An 18,329-nucleotide genomic window follows, 5' to 3' on the forward strand; every position below is an offset into this window, starting at 1 on the left:
CGATGAACGGGGGTTTTGTTTTGTTTTTTTTTGTATGAAAGTTGTATGGTTGTATGTCACTCTTTTTCAAATCGTTCTGATCTCTTATGATACAGTCTTATTCTATTCTTGTCTAGTTCCTTCTTTTATGTCTTTAGTGCTTAACACTAAGTATACTCACTTTTTCATTCTCTCTCGCTCTCTCTTCAAGTTCTATTATTTGATATTCTTGAAGACTCTTATTTTACCATTTGCTATGTTTGCTGTCTCTTGCAATGGGGCGTGTGAGAGAGAGAGTTTTAACCGTTTTGCTTTGTGAGCTCATCTTCAGCAGCACTGAATCTGCACCAGTCTGCTTCAGCTGGGATTGAGAAAAGACTGTCCTGTGCTTTCGCATTTGCTGCTTCTGCCTGGCATCCTGGTGGCATTACCAGCCTAGGCTCACTTTTCTTGTTGTTTACTTTGTGTCTTGGGGGTTTCCAGATCACGCAGATAGAGCAAATTCAAGTCCAGACACCTCTGAAGGCAGGGCTACAGCCATGAGTTCCTCGGAGATCTTTTCATGGTTTCCTCTTAGAACCAAACTGAAATGGAACAACGCCCTTCACGTTTGCTCTGCATGATGGGTGGATTTTTTTCTAGTCCACCCCTTTACTGAAGACTGCAGATTTACTGGATTCATAGTGGAGGGGCAGGGAGTATCTCTCTTTTTAATTTTGTTTAATGTTTATTTATTTATTTGGGGGAGGAGGAAGGGCAGAGAGAGAGAGAGAGACAGACAGAATCCCGAGCAAGCTCCACACTGTCAGTGCAGAGCCCGACTCGGAGCCTGATTTCACGAACCATGAGATCATGACCTGAGCTGAAATCAAGAGTCAGACGCTTAACCAACTGAGCCACCCAGGCGCCCCAGAGAGTGTCTCATTTTTAACTTCCCGCCCGTCATAGATCTCAGGTCTCATCTCTTGTTCCCATTGGTTGTGTCAACCCAAGTTCTTACACTGCCAAGACCTGCAGGCACCCAGGGGCAGCCTTGGCACAGAGCCATGGCCGTTGGCCACATCTGCTTTGACTCCTGAGGATGTGTCTCGCTCTCCTGGGAGTTTAGTATGTTTGTGTAACCTGATGCACTTGTAGGTCTTTGGTTGTGACCGGGTTTACAGATGACCCGTTCCAGCATATTTCCTTTCTTCCCCCACGATGACATTTCTAACTCTCCTCCATACAGGCTTTTCTCTCCGTGAGCAGAGTCCGCGAAATGGGTAAGAGAGGTTCTTAGGAGGGAAGGGGGACGGGAGGATCACGGCAGGAATCACCTAAACGTGACACGAGTGTCCATCTGACCTCTATGAGCAGACGCAGCCACCCACTAGCTCTGAACGGTGACTTGCTTAACATGGGTCCCCACTGGTGACTAGCGCTCACCCTAGCCCTGGGCTGACCACACGGCCTTGGGCCTTGGTTCCTTTCCCACAGGGGACTTTGGGCCCAAGGTCTTAAACAGCAAGAGCTTAGAGGATTCTTAAAGCTCATCGGGGTAATCCCACCTTCTGCTGATAAGGGACCAAGACCTAAGATAGGAACTGACCTTTGCAAGATCACCTGGTGCACACAGGGCTGGGGCCAGAGTCAGGCTGGACCCCCAAGCCAGAACCCCTCTGTCATAATCCACTGGCCCTCCCTCCATCCCTGTGCTGTGTTGCTGTCATTTCCAGTACCCCCACATGACGACCATCCTTGTTCTCCCTCCTGGCTGTATGTAAGTGAAGAGTCAGAGCCCAGAACCATCTGGAGCTCATCCCGCGGCTCCCAGATCCAGCCCTGTTCCCACGGAACCTTGCCTTGCCAGTATGCACCTGTATTTTCATTAACGACGATGATCGTTGCCACTTGTTTGAGCACCTACTGTGTGCATCCAACACTGACCCAGCCCCCTTTAGACATTTATGGTCCTCAAGACATCCTTTAAAAATCCCCTTGTTATCACTGTTCTACAGATGAGGAGAATGGAGCTCAGAAGAGTTAAGGAACTCGTTCAGAGTGGCTAGGCTGGGCTTAAAGTCCTCCTACCCTGAAGGCCAAGGTCTTCTCACTGGTCAAGAACACCTTCCCCCTCCCACCCTCCCTCCCTCTCTCCCTCTCTCTCTTTCCTCTTTCATGCACCTGTTCATGCCTTCATTCCCCAAGCATTGGGAGCCCACGCTTGATGTGAGGCAGGGCAGATATCCAGACGCACAGAGCATGGTCACTGCTCTCAGGGAGCCCACAGTCTCTTAGGGAGGCAGATAGCACTAGTAAAGTGAGGGGAGCAGGTGGGGGCTCTTCCGGAGATGCTGAACGAGCCAGAAGCGCCAGCCTGGGGGGTGGAGGCACTCTGATCACGTACCCCTGTGATACGTCTCGCAAAAACCTGCCTCGCCCAGTTCCTATTCCTTGGAGGCTTCAAGAGCCTGAAAATAGTGAGTCATCCCTCTTCAAGTGCCAACATTAATAGCCCTTGTGACTGTCCTCTGTGAAATAGCAGTGGCCCCTGGGCTGCCCATGGTCGTCACAGGGTCACCGTCATGGGGACCGGGGACTGCCAGGACACAGTGCACACCTCTGAAAACAAGATAGGATTCCACACTGTGCAAAGTACTGTGAGCACGCAGAAGGCAACAAAATGCCTGCTGCCTGCCCTGGATCTTACTCTGGGCTGAGAGCAAAATCAGTACACATTTACGAGAGTTCTGAGAGTCAGTGGGGGTATCTAAAGTTAAACTATTTAGAAAAGGTGTAGTCTGGGGGAGAGGGTTGCTGGAAGGGCTGGTAGGTCCTGGGTAAACAAGAAATAGGGTCATCTTGGAGTTATTGTGAGTTTCTAAAGGAGAGGGACATGGTTTGTCCTGGAAGGGGAGGTCTGTGTGTGATATCATTGGGTTCCAAGATGACAGGGCATGGATTTAGAGCTTGGGAGGAGATGGGCTCACTGTGGAGAAGGAGGAGAGAAAGAATGAATGAAGGAGCGTGAGAACCTTCCCTGTGAGTTCAGATGTGACATGAGAGACAGTTAGGTGCCCAACGTCAGCTGGGAACACGCTGGAGTTAGAACTCAGGTGCCTGGCCCAGAGATCCGAGAGCAGACAAGTGGCTTTTTGCAGGAGGACTCTTTGTGAGAACCCCAGAGGAGCCCAGCCTCAGCCACATCGTCACCGAGGAGGACATCCAGTTCTATGTGCAGCAGTTCAAGAAGTCTGGTTTCAGGTAAAGAGAACGGGGCCCCAAACAGCGAAGAGACATGATCGGCAAAGAGGGTTACAGGGTGAGGCCGGCCGTCCCCCTGCGAATGCTTGGCCAGCTTCTGCTTGAACCCCTCCAGTGTCGGGAGGCTCACTCCTGAAAATACTCCACCTGCTCTAGTTTGGGATAACTCAGTTTCCTCCCTCTTGTGCTTATGGGCCCCCTCAGAACAGACGGTTAAAAACATTTTTTTTTTTTTTCCATCATGAACCCTGAAAGAAGCAGATGACAGCTCTGGGTTCTTTCTTCAGAAAAACACAAAAGCCTACGTAAACACAGACGGTGCATACATCTTCAGGGGAGGGTTATAGACCTCTCAGGTTGTTGGGTTTTGCGTTTGTATTAAGGATTGGGAGAGTGTTCAGGGACAGCCCCTGGCCATCCTTACCTGTCCAGAGAGGCATCGTTAAGCTACCTCTCTACGTCCCATTGGAAGGAGGGCACCTCCCGAAGTTTCTTTTCAGTAGGTTCCCTGGGGCAAGGGAGCAGCTTCTGGATGGTGAGAGCACTAAACGGAGCTCCCCATGATCTAACCCAGCAGCCCCCCGAGAATGTGGGCCAGTTTCTGCATGTTTCCGGAAGCCCACTTCGGAGGCTGGCAGCCCTCTCAGCCGAGCCCTGAATGCCGGCACTAGACCTTGCTCGTTAAAACATGGCAAGTGTGTTGGGCCACCAGACGTGACCCCTGGGCTCCGTCCTCTCCCCTCCCCTGCAGAAACCTTTGCTCCCACTGGGAAGACCCGCTGTTCAGAGCTGGCTTCGGGTGGGGTCTGTACCATAGTCATCTACTAAAAGCCTTCCTGTTTTTGTTCCCCTGATCGTCCCCACCCCCAGGGGTCCCCTAAACTGGTATCGAAACGTGGATGTAAACTGGAAGTGGGGCTGCACAGGTTCGGGACGAAAGGTAAGTGCTGGTTCAGGGTGGTTGCCCTCCCCACCCCACCCCGCCCCGCCCCTGGGCTTCTCATTGGCCCAGTTAATCTGCCCTTTGGTCAGAGTTGGGGGGATGGGCAGGACAGACTGATTTGCTGTCCTCCTTTCTGCCCTTCCCCTCCCTCCACTCAAGGGGGAAGTGAGTGCCTCGACTAGGGCTTTCACTGATGCTTTCCTTGGAATGGTAGAGGGTAGCATGCGGGCAGAGCAGGGGACTGTCCGGGTGCCCGTGACATCCGTGTGGAAGGCCCACGTCTCCTGATGGCGCCCCAGGTCAGGGCAGATGGTCCAGGATGACTCCCAGAGGTGAGGAGGGTCACACAGAGCCCCCATTTCACAGAAGGAGCCTGAGGCACTTTCAGAGACACAGGCTTTAGCCTCTGGCTGTGTCACTTTTGTCCAAGTCCACCTGAGTCAAGCAGAAGGTGGGTTTCCAATCTCTGGGTCTGCAGAGGGAATACAGGTGTGCCCCACTTTTTTGAAAGATCGCTTTTACGAAAGACCTCCATTCGGAGCTGTTTTCACTAATTGAAAGAAATCCAAAGAGGATTTTCACTTGTGGGAAAAAAAGCATCCAGCATCTCTTTTGCACCGACTCATTTTAGAGGCAGCGCGCAAGCGAAAGCGGCCCCGCCAAGCCCCTTCCCCAGGAACTCCCCTCAGCATCTCAGCATCAAGCCGCCATGGCCTTGAACCGTGTCTCTGAGCATCTGGGCTTTATGTTGGTCTGTTTTGTGTATCTGTTAGCAAGATGTTTCCATCAGAAATGCCTGAGAGGTTATTTGGAGGGTCTGGGAGTGTTCAAACACTTTTCCTTATACATTAGTGGTGATTGCTTCTTCACTTTACGCCACTTTGGCTTACGGGAGCTTTCACAGGAGTGCTCCACCTTTGGATAGCCGGGGAAACCTGTAACGGCATTCATAGTTTACACTCAAAACATTAAAAACCGGGGCGCCTGGGTGGCTCAGTCGGTTAAGCGTCTGACTCTTGATTGCAGCTCAGGTCATGATCTCACAGGTTCGTGGGTTCGAACCCCATGTTGGCCTCCTCACACTAATGGTGTGGAGCCTGCTTGGGATTCTCTCTCTCCCGCTCTCTCTCCCTCTCTGCCCTTCCCACGCACACTCTCTCAAAATAAATAAACAAACTTAAAAAGTTAAGAACCTATGGGAAGTTGCATTTTCGCATTCCTCAGCTCACTCAGTAGCCCTAGTTTTCTCATCAATTCCCTGGAATGTGAACACCCTCTACATGCTAGGCACTATGGTGGACCTTAGGGATACGATGGCAGATAAAATACATGAGGCCCATCGGGTGCCTGGGTGGCTTAGTCAGTTGAATGTCTGACTTGATTTCAGCTCAGGTCATGATCCCAGGGTCTTGGGATCGAGCCCCATGTTGGACTCTGCACGGAGGGTGGAGCCTGCTTAAAATTCTCTCTCTCTCTCTCTCTCTCTCTCTCTCTCTCACTCACTCAAAACAAAAGAAAACAAAACTAAAAACAGATGAGGTGCTGACCTCATGGGGTCAGGCAATAGAGCATGGAACATACTTAAGAGCACACTGGGCAGCAGGTTGGCCTGGGATCTAATCCCTGTGTGCCCTTGGGTAAGGCACTTAACCACTCTGTTCTCCATTGCCACTTACGGAAATGACAGGAATAGTTCCTAGCACATAGTAGTAGTTCAGTGAAGGCCCATTATCTTTGACTCCCTCACCTGTGACTGACAAAAATGACAAAGCCATGGGTTGGTAGGCAAAATCTCTTGCAACATGCAGGTGCATAATGGCAGGGTCTTTGGGAAGGTGAACCCCAATGGTGCTAACGTTGGAAACCCATTCTTCTACAGATACCTCTCAGATCTTCCTTCTCCCCCACCTCCTCTCATGCCCCCACAACCAGTTTACATTTTGACTGGGAATATTCTGGAGTTTATAGCAGCCTTAGGATTAGTTTCAGCAATAAAACCACTTTTTTGTTGGTGTTCATTCAACTTATTCCCTTTTTTTTTTTCTTATTTATTTATTTATTTATTTTATTTAATCCAAGTTCGTGAACACGTAGTATAATCATGGTTTCAGGAGTAGAACTTAGTGATTGATCACTTCTGTATAACACCCCGTGCTCATCACAAGTGCCCTCCTGAATGCCCATCACCCATTTAGCCCATCCCCCCACCCAACACCCCAGCAGCAACCCTCAGTTCTCTGTGTTTAAGACTCTCTTATGGGTTGTCTCCATCTCTGTTTTTGTCTTACTTTTGCTTCCCTTCCCCTATGTTCATGTGTTTTCTTAAATTCCACAAATGAGTGAAATCATAGGATTGTCTTTCTCTGACTTCTTTCGCTCAGCGTAATACACTCTAGTTCCATCATGTAGCAACAAAATCACTTTTGAACATCGCTGGTCCTTTATCATTTGGCAGTGAGAAGCATGCAGTTCTGTACATTGGTAAAAACCAGTAAAAGTCCCTTAACCAGGGACAAATCGAAGCTGTTTGACAATTATAACGGTGGAGGGAGAACAAAGAGGATAAATGGAGGCTTTCTCCACCCCACAGTGTCCTATCTGTCAGTAGATGAAAGTGAAGTCCTTTCTGCTGCCACTAATGTCGGGCTGATAACAGCTGTGGCTGACCCATTCACTTCCTGGATTCTTGGCTGACCTTTTAAAGCATCCACTTAATTCAAAGAAAAGGAATATTGATCTCTATCCAAGGCATCTTTCCTCCTTTCTGGTGTCATCTATTCCATTCTGTCAAAAACCAAAATTCAACTGAGTAAATCTGAAGGTCCAATTGGCCTTATTAAATGGCTCATGAAATTAGGCAGCATCCTTTCAAGCAAGTAGAGGGGTGCTCAAAGCGAAAGGGTTTTTCGGAAGGAGGGGTGGGGCGAGAAAGGTATAAGCAAAAGAAAAGAGACCATTTTTTCAGGCAAGGGCCTGTTCCCTTAGGGGAAAGAGCAGGGGTCTTATGCACATTCCCTCAGCTTCCTATGGGGTAAGGGGAGAACCCGTGTGACAGATTACCTCCTTGGTGCTAATCAATAAATTCCTTCCTAACCAGCTAAGACATTTCTGGGGGAGATTGAAACTGCAATTAGGTATTAAGCTCCAGTTTAATGACTTGGCCTGGCCCAAGTGACACCATGTGGGGCCTATGGTTTTCTTCTTACAGTTCTGTAAATACCAGACACACAGAGTGGGCCAGTAGAAGTGTTCTTACTTCTACGCACACATGCACACAAAACCCGTGTGGGTCACGACACTGCTGACTCTACTCGTCTTAGAAAAACCTAGTCTTACCCTCCTGTGTGTCTCTTAACACAAAACACTTCACGCTTCTGGTCACCAGATGTATGAGGGTTTTCCTCCACCGAGCAATTCTCTGCATCACCACAATTCAATTCCGTTCTGACACTGTCTCCCTGGAGATAGCGTCGGATCCCACAGGTAAGGGCTGGGTCCTACAGGACTGCCCCCGCCCCCCTGCCGCCCCGCTTCAAATGCCAATCACAAGTCCAGGTGGTTACCTCTGCTTCTGAGGTTCCCGTGCCTCCCTCCTCAGGTTCGATTCATTTGCTAGGGTGGCTCCCACAACTCAGGGAGACACGTTTGCCAGTTTGCAAAAGTAGATGACAAAGGATTCAGATGAACAGCCAGATGAAGAGATACATAGAGTGAGGTCTGGGAGGGGCCCAAGCACTTCTTGGGCTTCTGTCCCTGCGGAGTTGGGGTACATCACCCCTCCCACTGTAGATGTGTTTGCCAGTGTGGAAGCTCCCCAAACCCCATCCTATTGGGGTTTTATGGATTTTAATGGAGGCTTACTCATGTAGGCACGATCAATTATTAACTCCATTTCCAGCCCCTCTGTCCTCTCTAGAGAATGGGGGGTGGGGCTGAAAAGCCTAAGCTTCTGATCACGGCTGGCTCGGCTCGTCTTTGTGGTGACCAGCCCCATCCAATCCCCACCCAGGAGCCCACCCAGAGTCCCCGCAGTAGAACAAAAGATACCCCTGGTGCTCTTATCACTTCGGAATTTATAAGGGTTTGAGGAACCCTGTGTCAGGCAAGGATGGGATCAAAAGACCAAATATTAGAACAAGAGATGCTCCTATCATTCTTATCACCTAGAAGAGTACAAGGGTTTCAGGAGCCCTGTGCCAGGAACAGGGGCAGAGACAAACCTATGTATTTTCTGTCATCTCACACCATCATCTGAGATTCCCAGTAATAGTGCAAAACCTGGGGAAACAAAGCCAGGACCACAGCAGCACCACAGGAGGTCTTTCTGGGGGATGTTAATCGTGGGGGAAGCCACAAAGCAGGGAAATGAAGTACCCTATCCTTGTCCTGGGAGAGGCAAGGCCTCAGCTATGGAGGGGCACAAGAAGGGACCGTTCCGTCCCTTCTCTGCCTGCCTCTGCTTCCTGGTACCCTCCCCTAGATCCTGATTCCGGCTCTGATGGTGACCGCGGAGAAGGACGTCGTGCTCACTCCGGAGATGTCCAAGCATATGGAGGACTGGGTAAGCCAACAGTCCTGCACTGGGGTCATCGGTGCTTCCCGGGAGAGGGCGCAGGCCTCACAGAGGAAAGATGGCAGCTGGGGACACAGAGCTGGAGATCCGGTAAAGCACTTGGTTCTTCATCAGTAGGATCCCTGCCACCTCATAGGAGCAGCAGTCCTGACTGATGCGTTCTTTCCCCTGCACTGATGTAGCCTGTCATTTACTCACTCGTGCTTTACTCACTCATGCATTCATTCATTCACTCATTCATTTCATTGGCTTTTACTGGGCACTTGTGTTAGCACAGTGCTAGATTCTGGGAAGGTAAGGGTGAATAAGACGCAGACCCCACCCTTGGGGAGCTCGCTGTCCTGCAGTTCATCCCAGACGCAGGAGAGAGGTGAAGAGGGCTCCGTAGGGAAGGAGGTCTTCACAGAGGTGCTGACCACTGCGTCTGGGCTTGGTGAACGACTGAGGCTTGCCCCGCAGAGAGAACAGAAGATAGGGTGAGAGGCAAGGAGCATGCAGGGCTTACTGCGAGAATGGTAGGAGCTCCATAAGACTGGAAGATTCTGCTGAGCCCACCGGGCCAGACCGCGCTTTGTAGGCCCATAGGCGTGAGCCATTGAAGGGGATTGACAGGTGACAAACCTGCAGTTTGGAAGCTCACTCTGCCACAAGCGTGGAGGTTGGTAGGGACCGGGGAGGCTTGCAGGTGGGGTGGCTGGGCTGGCTCATCGGATCCTGCCTAGCTAGCTGCCCGGAGCGGTCCATCCGCACTCGGCTGTGGCTTCGTTGGCATCATCAGGCACAGCAGACAGTGTGTAGGGTGGGACGCTGCCAAGGACACGCTTCTGGTGGGCCCTGGACCCAGCTGATGGAGGGGCTGAGCCCACGGGGCGGGGCTCGTTTTCTCTAGCACCAACCCTTGAAGATTTCTGTAGAATTTCCAGTTCTTTGGCTGGCCCTTTCCCACCCTGGCCACTGACTGCTAACCTCGCTGAGGCTTAGGCCCGGAAGGGGCCGTCCTCGCCTCTGGGAGGAAAGCCGCATTCCCCCGCCCCAAACATTTTCTGCATCGGGTTGCACAGTTCAAGGCTCGTGTCGGGAGGGAGCCTGCATGTGCCAAGGGCGGTGCTGCTGCGCTGTCTCCCTCTTTGGGGCTTGCTACGGTGACCCACTGTGGGGGTTCAGGGTCCAAAAGAGGGGGACTCAGTCATATCTGTGTGGCAAGAGCTGAACAACCAGGCGTTTTCCAGACAGTGAACAAGCTGCGTCCTGATAATTCTAAAGAGAAGCAACTTGTTTCGATGAGTACAAACAAGTCAGCCCTGAATTTGAATCTTCACTCAACCACTCTGTGTGACCTTGGATAGGTTACCCAGCTTCTCTGAGCCTTCATCTTACCCCATAGGATCACGGTCAAGGTTAGAGAAGGCGATGCACATAGACTACCCGGCACATAGTAGGAGTTCAGTAAATGCCCATTCCTTTCTTAAATAATGCAAGGATTTTCGGGGAGGGTGGCCTGTGGGGAGCACTAACCTAAAACGAGAGCCACCTGTGTTCTGCCACTTACTTTTCGGGGGGGGGGGGGGGAGGGGGTTTCTTCCAGATCCCCTACCTGAAAAGGGGACACATTATGGATTGCGGACACTGGACACAGATGGAGAAGTAAGGAGATGTGGCGGGGGTGGGGAGACCCCTGGGTGGGGGAGACCGGGACTTCCTGTTTACCTCCAATAAGGGCTTTCCTGGCCTTGCCATTCACTTCATCACCTCTGCTCTCACATGCCTGCGGTGAGTGGGTCCTGACAGGTGTGAATTGCCCTCTGTTTCCTTCCCAGGCCCACCGAGTTGAATCGGATCCTCATTGAGTGGCTGGAGACGGATGCCAGGGACCCACCAGTGGTCTCGAAGCTTTAGGGCATGGCGTGTGCCAGCCCCCCAGCAGGCCTGCAAGCCCTTCCTCGCTGGGCTTGGAACCCAGAGGAAGTCTTTCCGGCACCTCTTGTAACTGGCAGCATCATTCCAAGGGGGTTTACTCTGCAGAGTGGTTTCCTTTAAACGAAGAGAGTCAAATCTGACATAATTTTAGATACAGGAAAAATCACATCTGATTCATTCTCCAGGTATAAAGGTGTTACTTTCTCTCTTAAGAGTGGCTTACAGTGTTCTATAGGGGATGACACGGGATGGCCAGGGGTGATTTCTCTTTGACTAACCAATCACGGTTCGGCAGCAAAATCCGTTAATTTTGAAGCACATCAGCTGAGATTGGAACTCGTTGGTCTAATAAAGCTCAAACATTCCGTGAGGCTGGCGTTTGTGTTCTGGGAGGAAGGCAGAGCGAGGGTGGTAGTCCTGTCTGTCGCCTTTGAGTGAGTGTGTATCCCTCTGTTGTTTGAGTCTCTGAGGCACTGCGTGATCTAGAGCGGTGGTGTCCAATGAAACGTTCTCTTTTTCTTTTATTTAAAACACTTTTTTTTAACATTTACTTATTTTTGAGAGAAAGAGCATGAGCACAAGTGAGGGAGGGGTAGAGAGGTGACAGAGGATCCCAAGCAGCCTCCACGCTGTGAGTGCAGAGCTCGATGCGGGGCCCGAACTCACGAACCTCGAGATCGTGACCTGAGCTGAGATCAAGTGTCAGCTGCTTAACCAACTGAGCCACCCAGGCGCCCCTGTGCAGTGGAACTTTCTGAGATGAGAGAAATGGTCTGTTCTGTGCTGTTGGACGGAGAAGCCATCGGCCACATGCAGCAGCCACGTGCCCTCGACACAGTATGCTCACATACATGCACGTGGCCTGAGCCCTTGAATGTGGAAAATGAGCACGAGGAAGTGAATTTCTCCTTTAATTGTAATTAGTATAAACCTGAATGGTCACGTCTGGCAGCAGCTGCCATGCGTCTCAGAGCAGACCCAGAACTTCCCTCCAGCTGTACCTTCCCCAGCCACATCCAGAAGCTGCGTCTCACTGGATCTGTCCCCTCCAGTTGTGCCCCCCTGCCCCTCCCACCAACCGGCTCCAAGTCCAGAGCCTCTGGCTCAGAGCCCTGCAGCACGGCCTCCTAACTGGTCTCCCTGCACAGAGTCTGATCGGAACGTATCAGGGCCTCCCGCTGTCCCCAAATAAAGGCCCCTCACCCCCAGCCTGCCCTGATCACTCCCAGATTCCTAAATGCTCTCCAAAGTCACTGCCCCTCGAGTCTCTGCATGCACCCTGCCAATTCTCCTTGACCCTGCACCCCAGTGTATGGGTCTTTTTGCCTGCAGGACTCCCACCTGCCACCTCCTCCAGCAAGTCCCCGGAGTGGCCCGTGTGCCTTTTCTCCCTTCCCCAGAGACCGGTGTGCTCACAGGTGTATGTGCACCTCCCTCGCTGTCCATTCTATAGGGAGGGCTTGAGGGCAGAGGTGGTATCTTTAAGCTGAACTATGACTTATGTGGAGTATAAATTAACCTGGCAAAAAAGGGTGTGTCTGTGTGTGTAGAAGGCAAGGGAAAGGTTAGAAACGTTAGCTGCTATCATTATTAAGTATGTCTGCATGCCTTAGAGCCTTCTATATATCACCTCTTCTTCCCATTTAACAGATGGGAAAGCTGAGGTTCCGGTAGCTTGCCCGAGGTCACTTGGCTGGTTGGAGGCAGAGCCTAGATTCAGGCTCACTCTGGTCCCAAAGGCTGAGGTCCTACCAAAAATCTCCTTTCTGAATCTGGAGTCAGATTCCCTGGACGAGACTCCTGATACGTCACTTTCTACTGTGTCACCTCAAGAAAGGCTTTCCTGTGCCTCAGTTTCCTCAGCTGTAAAGGGTGCATGAATAGTACCAGACTCAGGTGATTGTGAGTACCAAATCAGTTAACGGATGCAGGGACCTGGAACAGCACCGGGCACGAGGAAACGCTGTGGAAGTTTTAGCTGTAAGCTTTCCAGTTTATCCTAGGACAAGGCCTATGTGGGCTTTAAATTTCCAGCCACACCACCACCACCTCCTTCCTTTTGGATCTGAAAGTTAAAGGGCCCATTTAAAACGCAAATTAGTGGGCCGCCTGGGTGGCCCAGTCAGTCCAGCGTCAGACTTCGGCTCAGGTCATGATCTCGAAGTTCGTGGATTCAAGCCCTGTGTTGGGCTCAGAGCCTGTGACAGCTCAGAGCCTGGAACCCGCTTGTGATTCTGTGTCTCCCTCTCTCTCTCTGCCCCTCCCCTGCTTGTGCTCTCTCTCAAGAATGGATAAACATTAATTTTTTTTTTTAAATAATAAAATAAATGGCAAATTCGTGACCTGGGGAAATGACCATGTAAGCCAGATATGTTACTAAAACAGAGTATGTTCAATCTCAAATAAGGGTCAAATGACTCAGGTCCATAGATTTGCAACAAAAATATAACCAGTCATGCAAGATAGAGGGTCATAAAGGACCCTAGACTGGAAGAGTCTTCAGTTTATTCACGAAAACACTAGAAATATGTGTTTCCCCGCTGCCTTGGAGAGCTTTGGCCCACACATCAATCAGCTGCTTGTAGCTCTGGCAGCAAAGGGGACTGACCTCATTAAGACAGATTTTTCAGATGCCGGTTTAAGTACAACTTGCTGGGAGTGTGTTCAAGTTCTTTTAATTATACAATGTATAACAAATACATTTGTAATAAATTTGTATTGACCTCTGCTAAGGGAACTAGCCTTCTCAAAAAGAGGCACAGCAGACCCTATATTCTCTGTTACACCCACGTATCAGTGGGGTCACAGAGCTCTCTCCGGAGGGGATTATGGTCGCTCACAAATTCCTCACCCTTAGTGGCTGTCAACTAGCAGTATCCAAGGTTCTCAGGAGAAATGTCTTCTGAGTCTGTTAGAACAGATGGGACAAAAAACTATTTCTGTCTCTCTTGGGGTCCAATGAACCCCTGGTGTTAGGCCTTGAAGTAACTCTAAGCCAGTCGGCATGTTGTTCACATCAACATTACCATAAGCACAAATACAAAACAGACAAATCGCTAGAATATCTAGGTCAGAACCTCAAAGGTTTATGCAACAGGAGTTGGGTGGGAAATACCATGCCTCGCGATTCAAAGGAATCCATCTGGCAACAAATGATAAAATATTTTCTTAGCAGTTGTAGAAGTTTCTCCCAAGTGTTGGCTACTGCACCCAGTTGTGAACTGTCTGCCCCATGAGACTGTAAGGCCTTTAGGATGGGCAACTACCTAGCTAGGTGCTCACCCTTGATCCTAACCCAGCAGATGCCTGGCATTTTGTAGATGCCCATTCGATGTTTGCTGAGTAAAGCACAGATGAATGGATGGATAAATGAGTGGATTTCAGATTCTTGATTTTGATGCCCTACTGGGTGACATGGATGGCCAATTGCATGACTGTTATCACCATGCCAAGACTTGATAGAATAAGACTGGGGGTGCCTGGCTGGCTCAGTGCATGTGACTGTTGATCTCAGGGTCATGAGTTCAAGCCCCATGTTGGGTGTGGAGCCTATAAAAGAGACAGGAAGGCAGGGAGGGAGGAAGGAAGGGAGGGAGGAAGAAGGAAGGGGACTCATCTTCAAGACTCCTGGAATATCTGCTAATAGAACTAAATTCAGAAGGAGAAGCCCTCCCGGTTCTAGTCATCTATGAATCTTTGTTAGCATTCAGTGGGTGTCTGCTGCGTAAAATAGAAATGCAATACTTTTTTTAATAACACAGCTGAAGGATTTACAGTTACCGTGGAGGCTTCCAGCTTTGGTATTTATAAGGTATGAGTGGGATCACTTTGTTGGTTTACTTAAGTACATTTTGTCATATGTACATATAAGGGTTTTGAGTCTGGTACCTACTTTTGAAAGAATATCAATGACATTTATACTCCTGTGAACTCACTTTTTTTTTTTTTTTTCACTTTCACCGTGGTAAAATATACATTAAAATTTGCCATTTTAACTACTTTCAAGTACACAGTTCGGTGACATTAAGTACACTCACTCTGTTTGCCGCCCTCACTTCCACTCACCTCCAGATCTTTTTCATTGTCCCAAACTGAGACCCTACCCATTAAACACGAACCCCTACTTCTCCCTCTCCCCAACCCATGGCAACCCATTACTTTGGGTCTCTATGAATTTGACTACTCTAGCTAATTCATGTAAGTGGAATCATACAGTATTTGTCTTTTTGTGACTGGCTTATTTCACTCGGTAGAAGATCCTCAAGGCGCATGTATGTTGCAGCGTGAGTCAGATATCCCTTTCTTTTTAAGGCTGAGCAATATTCCAGTCTGTGGAGATGCCACATTTTGTTTATCCGTTCATCTGTTGGTTGACACTTGATTGCTTCTACCTTTTTGGCTACTGTGAATAAATGCTGCCATGAACATGGTGTACAGATACCCCTTCGAGTCTCTGCTTTCTGTTCTTCTGAGTATATACCCAGAGGTAGAATTACTGGATCATGTGGTCCTTCTGTGTTTAATTTTTTGAGGCTCCACCATACTGTTTTCCACAGTGGCTGCACCAAACACGTAACAGCATTCCCATCGGCGATGCAGAAGGTTTCATTTTTTTTTTTTAATTTTATTTATTTTTGAGAGAGTGTGTAACCGGGGTGGGGGGGGGGCAGAGAGAGGAGAGGACAGAAGATCTGAAGCGGGCTCTGTGCTGACAGCAGAGAGCCTGCTGTGGGGCTCTAACTACTCACTAGCTGCGAGATCATGACCTGAGCCAAAGTCAGATGCTTAACCAACTAAGCCAGCCAGGCACCCCTTCTTTGCCCATTTTTAATATTTGCTTTCATGTTGAGTTGTATGACTTCTTTATATATTGTGGATATTAACCCCTTGTAAGATATATAATTTACAGATATTTTCTCCCATGGGTCATAAACTCATTCTATTTTATTTATTTATTTATTTATTTATTTATTTATTTATTTATTTTAAGTAGGCTTCATGCCCAGCATAGAGCCCAATGCAGGGCTTTAACCCATGACCCTGAGATCAAGACCTGAGCTGAGATCAGGAGTCAGATGCTTAACCAACTAAGCCACCCAGGTGCCCCCTGTAAACTCATTTTTAATCAATTAAAAAATAACTTCCTAGCTTAAAGACCTTGGCTAAGACCTACCTTGTGTTTCTTAGGCACTTCGTCACTGTTTTCCATGATATTCATGCCAAGCCCCCAGAACGGGGCAGAATGTATCAGCATGGGAGACTCGGTGTGACTGGCTTGTGTCAGAATTTCAAAGACAGAAACAATTCTTGGCTTATGTAACTCAAAGTAAGAAAATTCCAGAGAAGCCGCCAAACTGTCATCTTTTTTGCCATTTGAATAGATTGAGGAGATGGATATTTGGTCTTTGTCTCCATCACTTATCCTGGATTCAACTCTGAGAAGCAGGGGGCGTTTTAGACTGTGTCATCCTTCTTTGCCGTGTGTATTGAGTGAACTTGAATTAGTAGCACAAGAAAGTAATATCTGCAGATCAGAAGTCATTAAACACTCTCCCAGATATTCACACTATTTCAAAGAAGTGTTAAGTTACCACATGTAAGTTGTATATTAAGGACCTCACTCTGACTGATTAACAAGTATGGGAGGGGAAAAGGTCAAAAAAGCTTCAATGACCACTGAAACAGCAGCATTAATTTCCCTTGTCCACAAACGTTAGAAAAAATTAAGACTCAGCAATTACTGAACCAGGTGAGTCCTTCACACAAGAAGGAATAAGCAATAAACCATCCACCTTAATCACGGGATGGTGGCATTGCACATTAAATTAACTGATACTTTTTGCTGATGTTTATATTTTTCTCATGTCATTTTCTGTTTCTCCATAAAGGCAATTGGCAAAATTGATGTGACTGGCTTGGCGGGGATAGGGGAGAAAGCGTTCCATTCAAGGGCAGTAGCAAGAGGCAAAGAGAAAATGGTGTGTGATTCCAGGCTGGGAAATCTTCCAACAGAGGAGGGAAGGGAGCCCCTCGGGCAGTTCCAGGGCACAGCCCAGGTCCACCCACACCCCGCAGCACCTGGCTTCCAGGAGGTCTCAGCATAGAATGCGTTCTCCAAAAGGAGAGACCTTGGGTCTGACTGTGGGTGAGTGGGAAACAAGTTATTTATTTGGGGTGAACCTCCATGCTCGCCTCCCCTCCTTGCCATGGGCCTCCTTCCAGGGCTTTGGGACAGTGGCCAACCAGGTGCTTTCTCCACCACTCAGCCCCAAGGCCTCCAACCACTGTCTCCCTCACCAAGCCCTGCCCTTCCCAGCCAGGGAGTCTGAGGCTCTATGGGGAGGTCCCCCCAGGCTCCCTCCTCTCAGACAGTGGAGCCGGCGGCGTCGGAGGGCACAGGCCCTGCGTCTCCCATCAGGGACAGCCCAAGTGAACCGGGCTCAGAGGCAAGAGCCAGGCCTCACTCTTCTCTCGCGCGAAGGCCCCCGTGGAGATCCCAGCCTCAGGAGCTTGTAGACACCAGGCATTAATTTTCTCGGGCCGCCCTAACAAACTACCACGGACTGAGTGGCTTCAACAGCGGAGATTTATTTTCTCCCAGTTCTGGAGGCTGGAAGCCTGAGATCAAGCAGTCGTCGGCAGGGGTGGCTTCTCCTGAGGCTTCTCTCCTTGGCTTGCAGACAGCTGCCTTGTCCAGAGTCTTCTCATGGCCTCTCCTCTGTGTGCTCCTCTTATTAGGACACCGGTCATATTAGATCAGGGCCCATCCTGACGACCTCACTTTGGCTTCATGACCTCTTTAAAGGCCCTCTCTCCAGATACAGTCACATCCTGAGATGCTGGGGGCTAAGGCTTCAACATAGGAATTTGGGAGGAACACAGTTCGGCCTCTAACACAGCCCTTCCCCAAAGGATCAGTTCTGTGGCCCTGGGACTCCCCTCTCCATGACTGAGCTGCCGAGTCACCGTAAACAGTCACCTCCTGAGCCAGGCTTTCCCTGTAATGAGCACACGCTGCACTCCTACCTCATACTCGTACATTTGCATCTGGGGTGGGGGTACAATCACACACACACACACACACACACACACGCACTCCGTAGCTTGGCAGAAATCCTGCTCCAGGGGATACGGGTGTGCCTCTGACCCTCCCCCTTGCTAGGACTTTTCGGGCACATCTCTGACCCCAGCTCCGCTCCTTCAGCCTGCCCTTTCCTCCTCCCCTGCTTTCGCACCAGACACCAGCCCTTGGCTTGGAGAGATCTGACAGGCCGGGATTGTTTGTTGCACAAATGCGCTTGGGGCGCTGGCTCCGTGCCAGGCACCAGCTCAGGCTGGCGTGTCCGGAGAATCCTGCCACCAGCAAGCTCATGGCCGGGACAGATGCAAGAGCTTGCTGTCATCTCAAGCTCCCGTTGGGTCCCATGCTCCTCATAGATCTGCTCTCACCCTTATATCGACGCAGAGAATTCGGCAAAAGTGCCCCAACTTTATTGGGGAGGAAAATGAGGTTCCCAGAGGTTAATAGGCAGAGCCTGGAGGAGGAACCCATAAAGCCTGGGAAAGGCCTCGCTGGAAGAGTGCCTGAGCGGAGGGTCCCTCGTCTCCCTTCCCCACCCGGTGCTCCAGCCACCAGCCTCCCGTCCTGTCTCTATAGCAATGAGGGGATCGGTG

General features: G+C 49.8%; 1 protein-coding gene across 2 annotated transcripts in view; it reads left to right on the forward strand.

Annotated features, from left to right (window-relative positions):
* Window positions 1-11,020, forward strand: part of EPHX2 (epoxide hydrolase 2) — a 77,167-nt gene extending 66,147 nt beyond the window's left edge. Inside the window, exons 14-20 of one of the 2 annotated variants that reach the window (XM_045055599.1) lie at window positions 1,208-1,241; window positions 1,695-1,827; window positions 3,120-3,222; window positions 4,093-4,162; window positions 8,646-8,726; window positions 10,324-10,382; window positions 10,556-11,020. In XM_045055599.1, coding sequence (XP_044911534.1) covers window positions 1,208-1,241; window positions 1,695-1,827; window positions 3,120-3,222; window positions 4,093-4,162; window positions 8,646-8,726; window positions 10,324-10,382; window positions 10,556-10,585 — 510 coding nt within the window. In that variant the 3' untranslated portion in view covers window positions 10,586-11,020. The remainder of the gene's footprint in view (window positions 1-1,207; window positions 1,242-1,694; window positions 1,828-3,119; window positions 3,223-4,092; window positions 4,163-8,645; window positions 8,727-10,323; window positions 10,383-10,555) is intronic. The other variant, XM_003984798.4, reaches the window with a different exon arrangement.
* The last annotated feature ends 7,309 nt before the right edge of the window (window positions 11,021-18,329 follow it).

The sequence above is a fragment of the Felis catus genome, chromosome B1 (assembly GCF_018350175.1).
Source record: "Felis catus isolate Fca126 chromosome B1, F.catus_Fca126_mat1.0, whole genome shotgun sequence".
Taxonomy (NCBI): Eukaryota; Metazoa; Chordata; class Mammalia; order Carnivora; family Felidae; genus Felis; species Felis catus.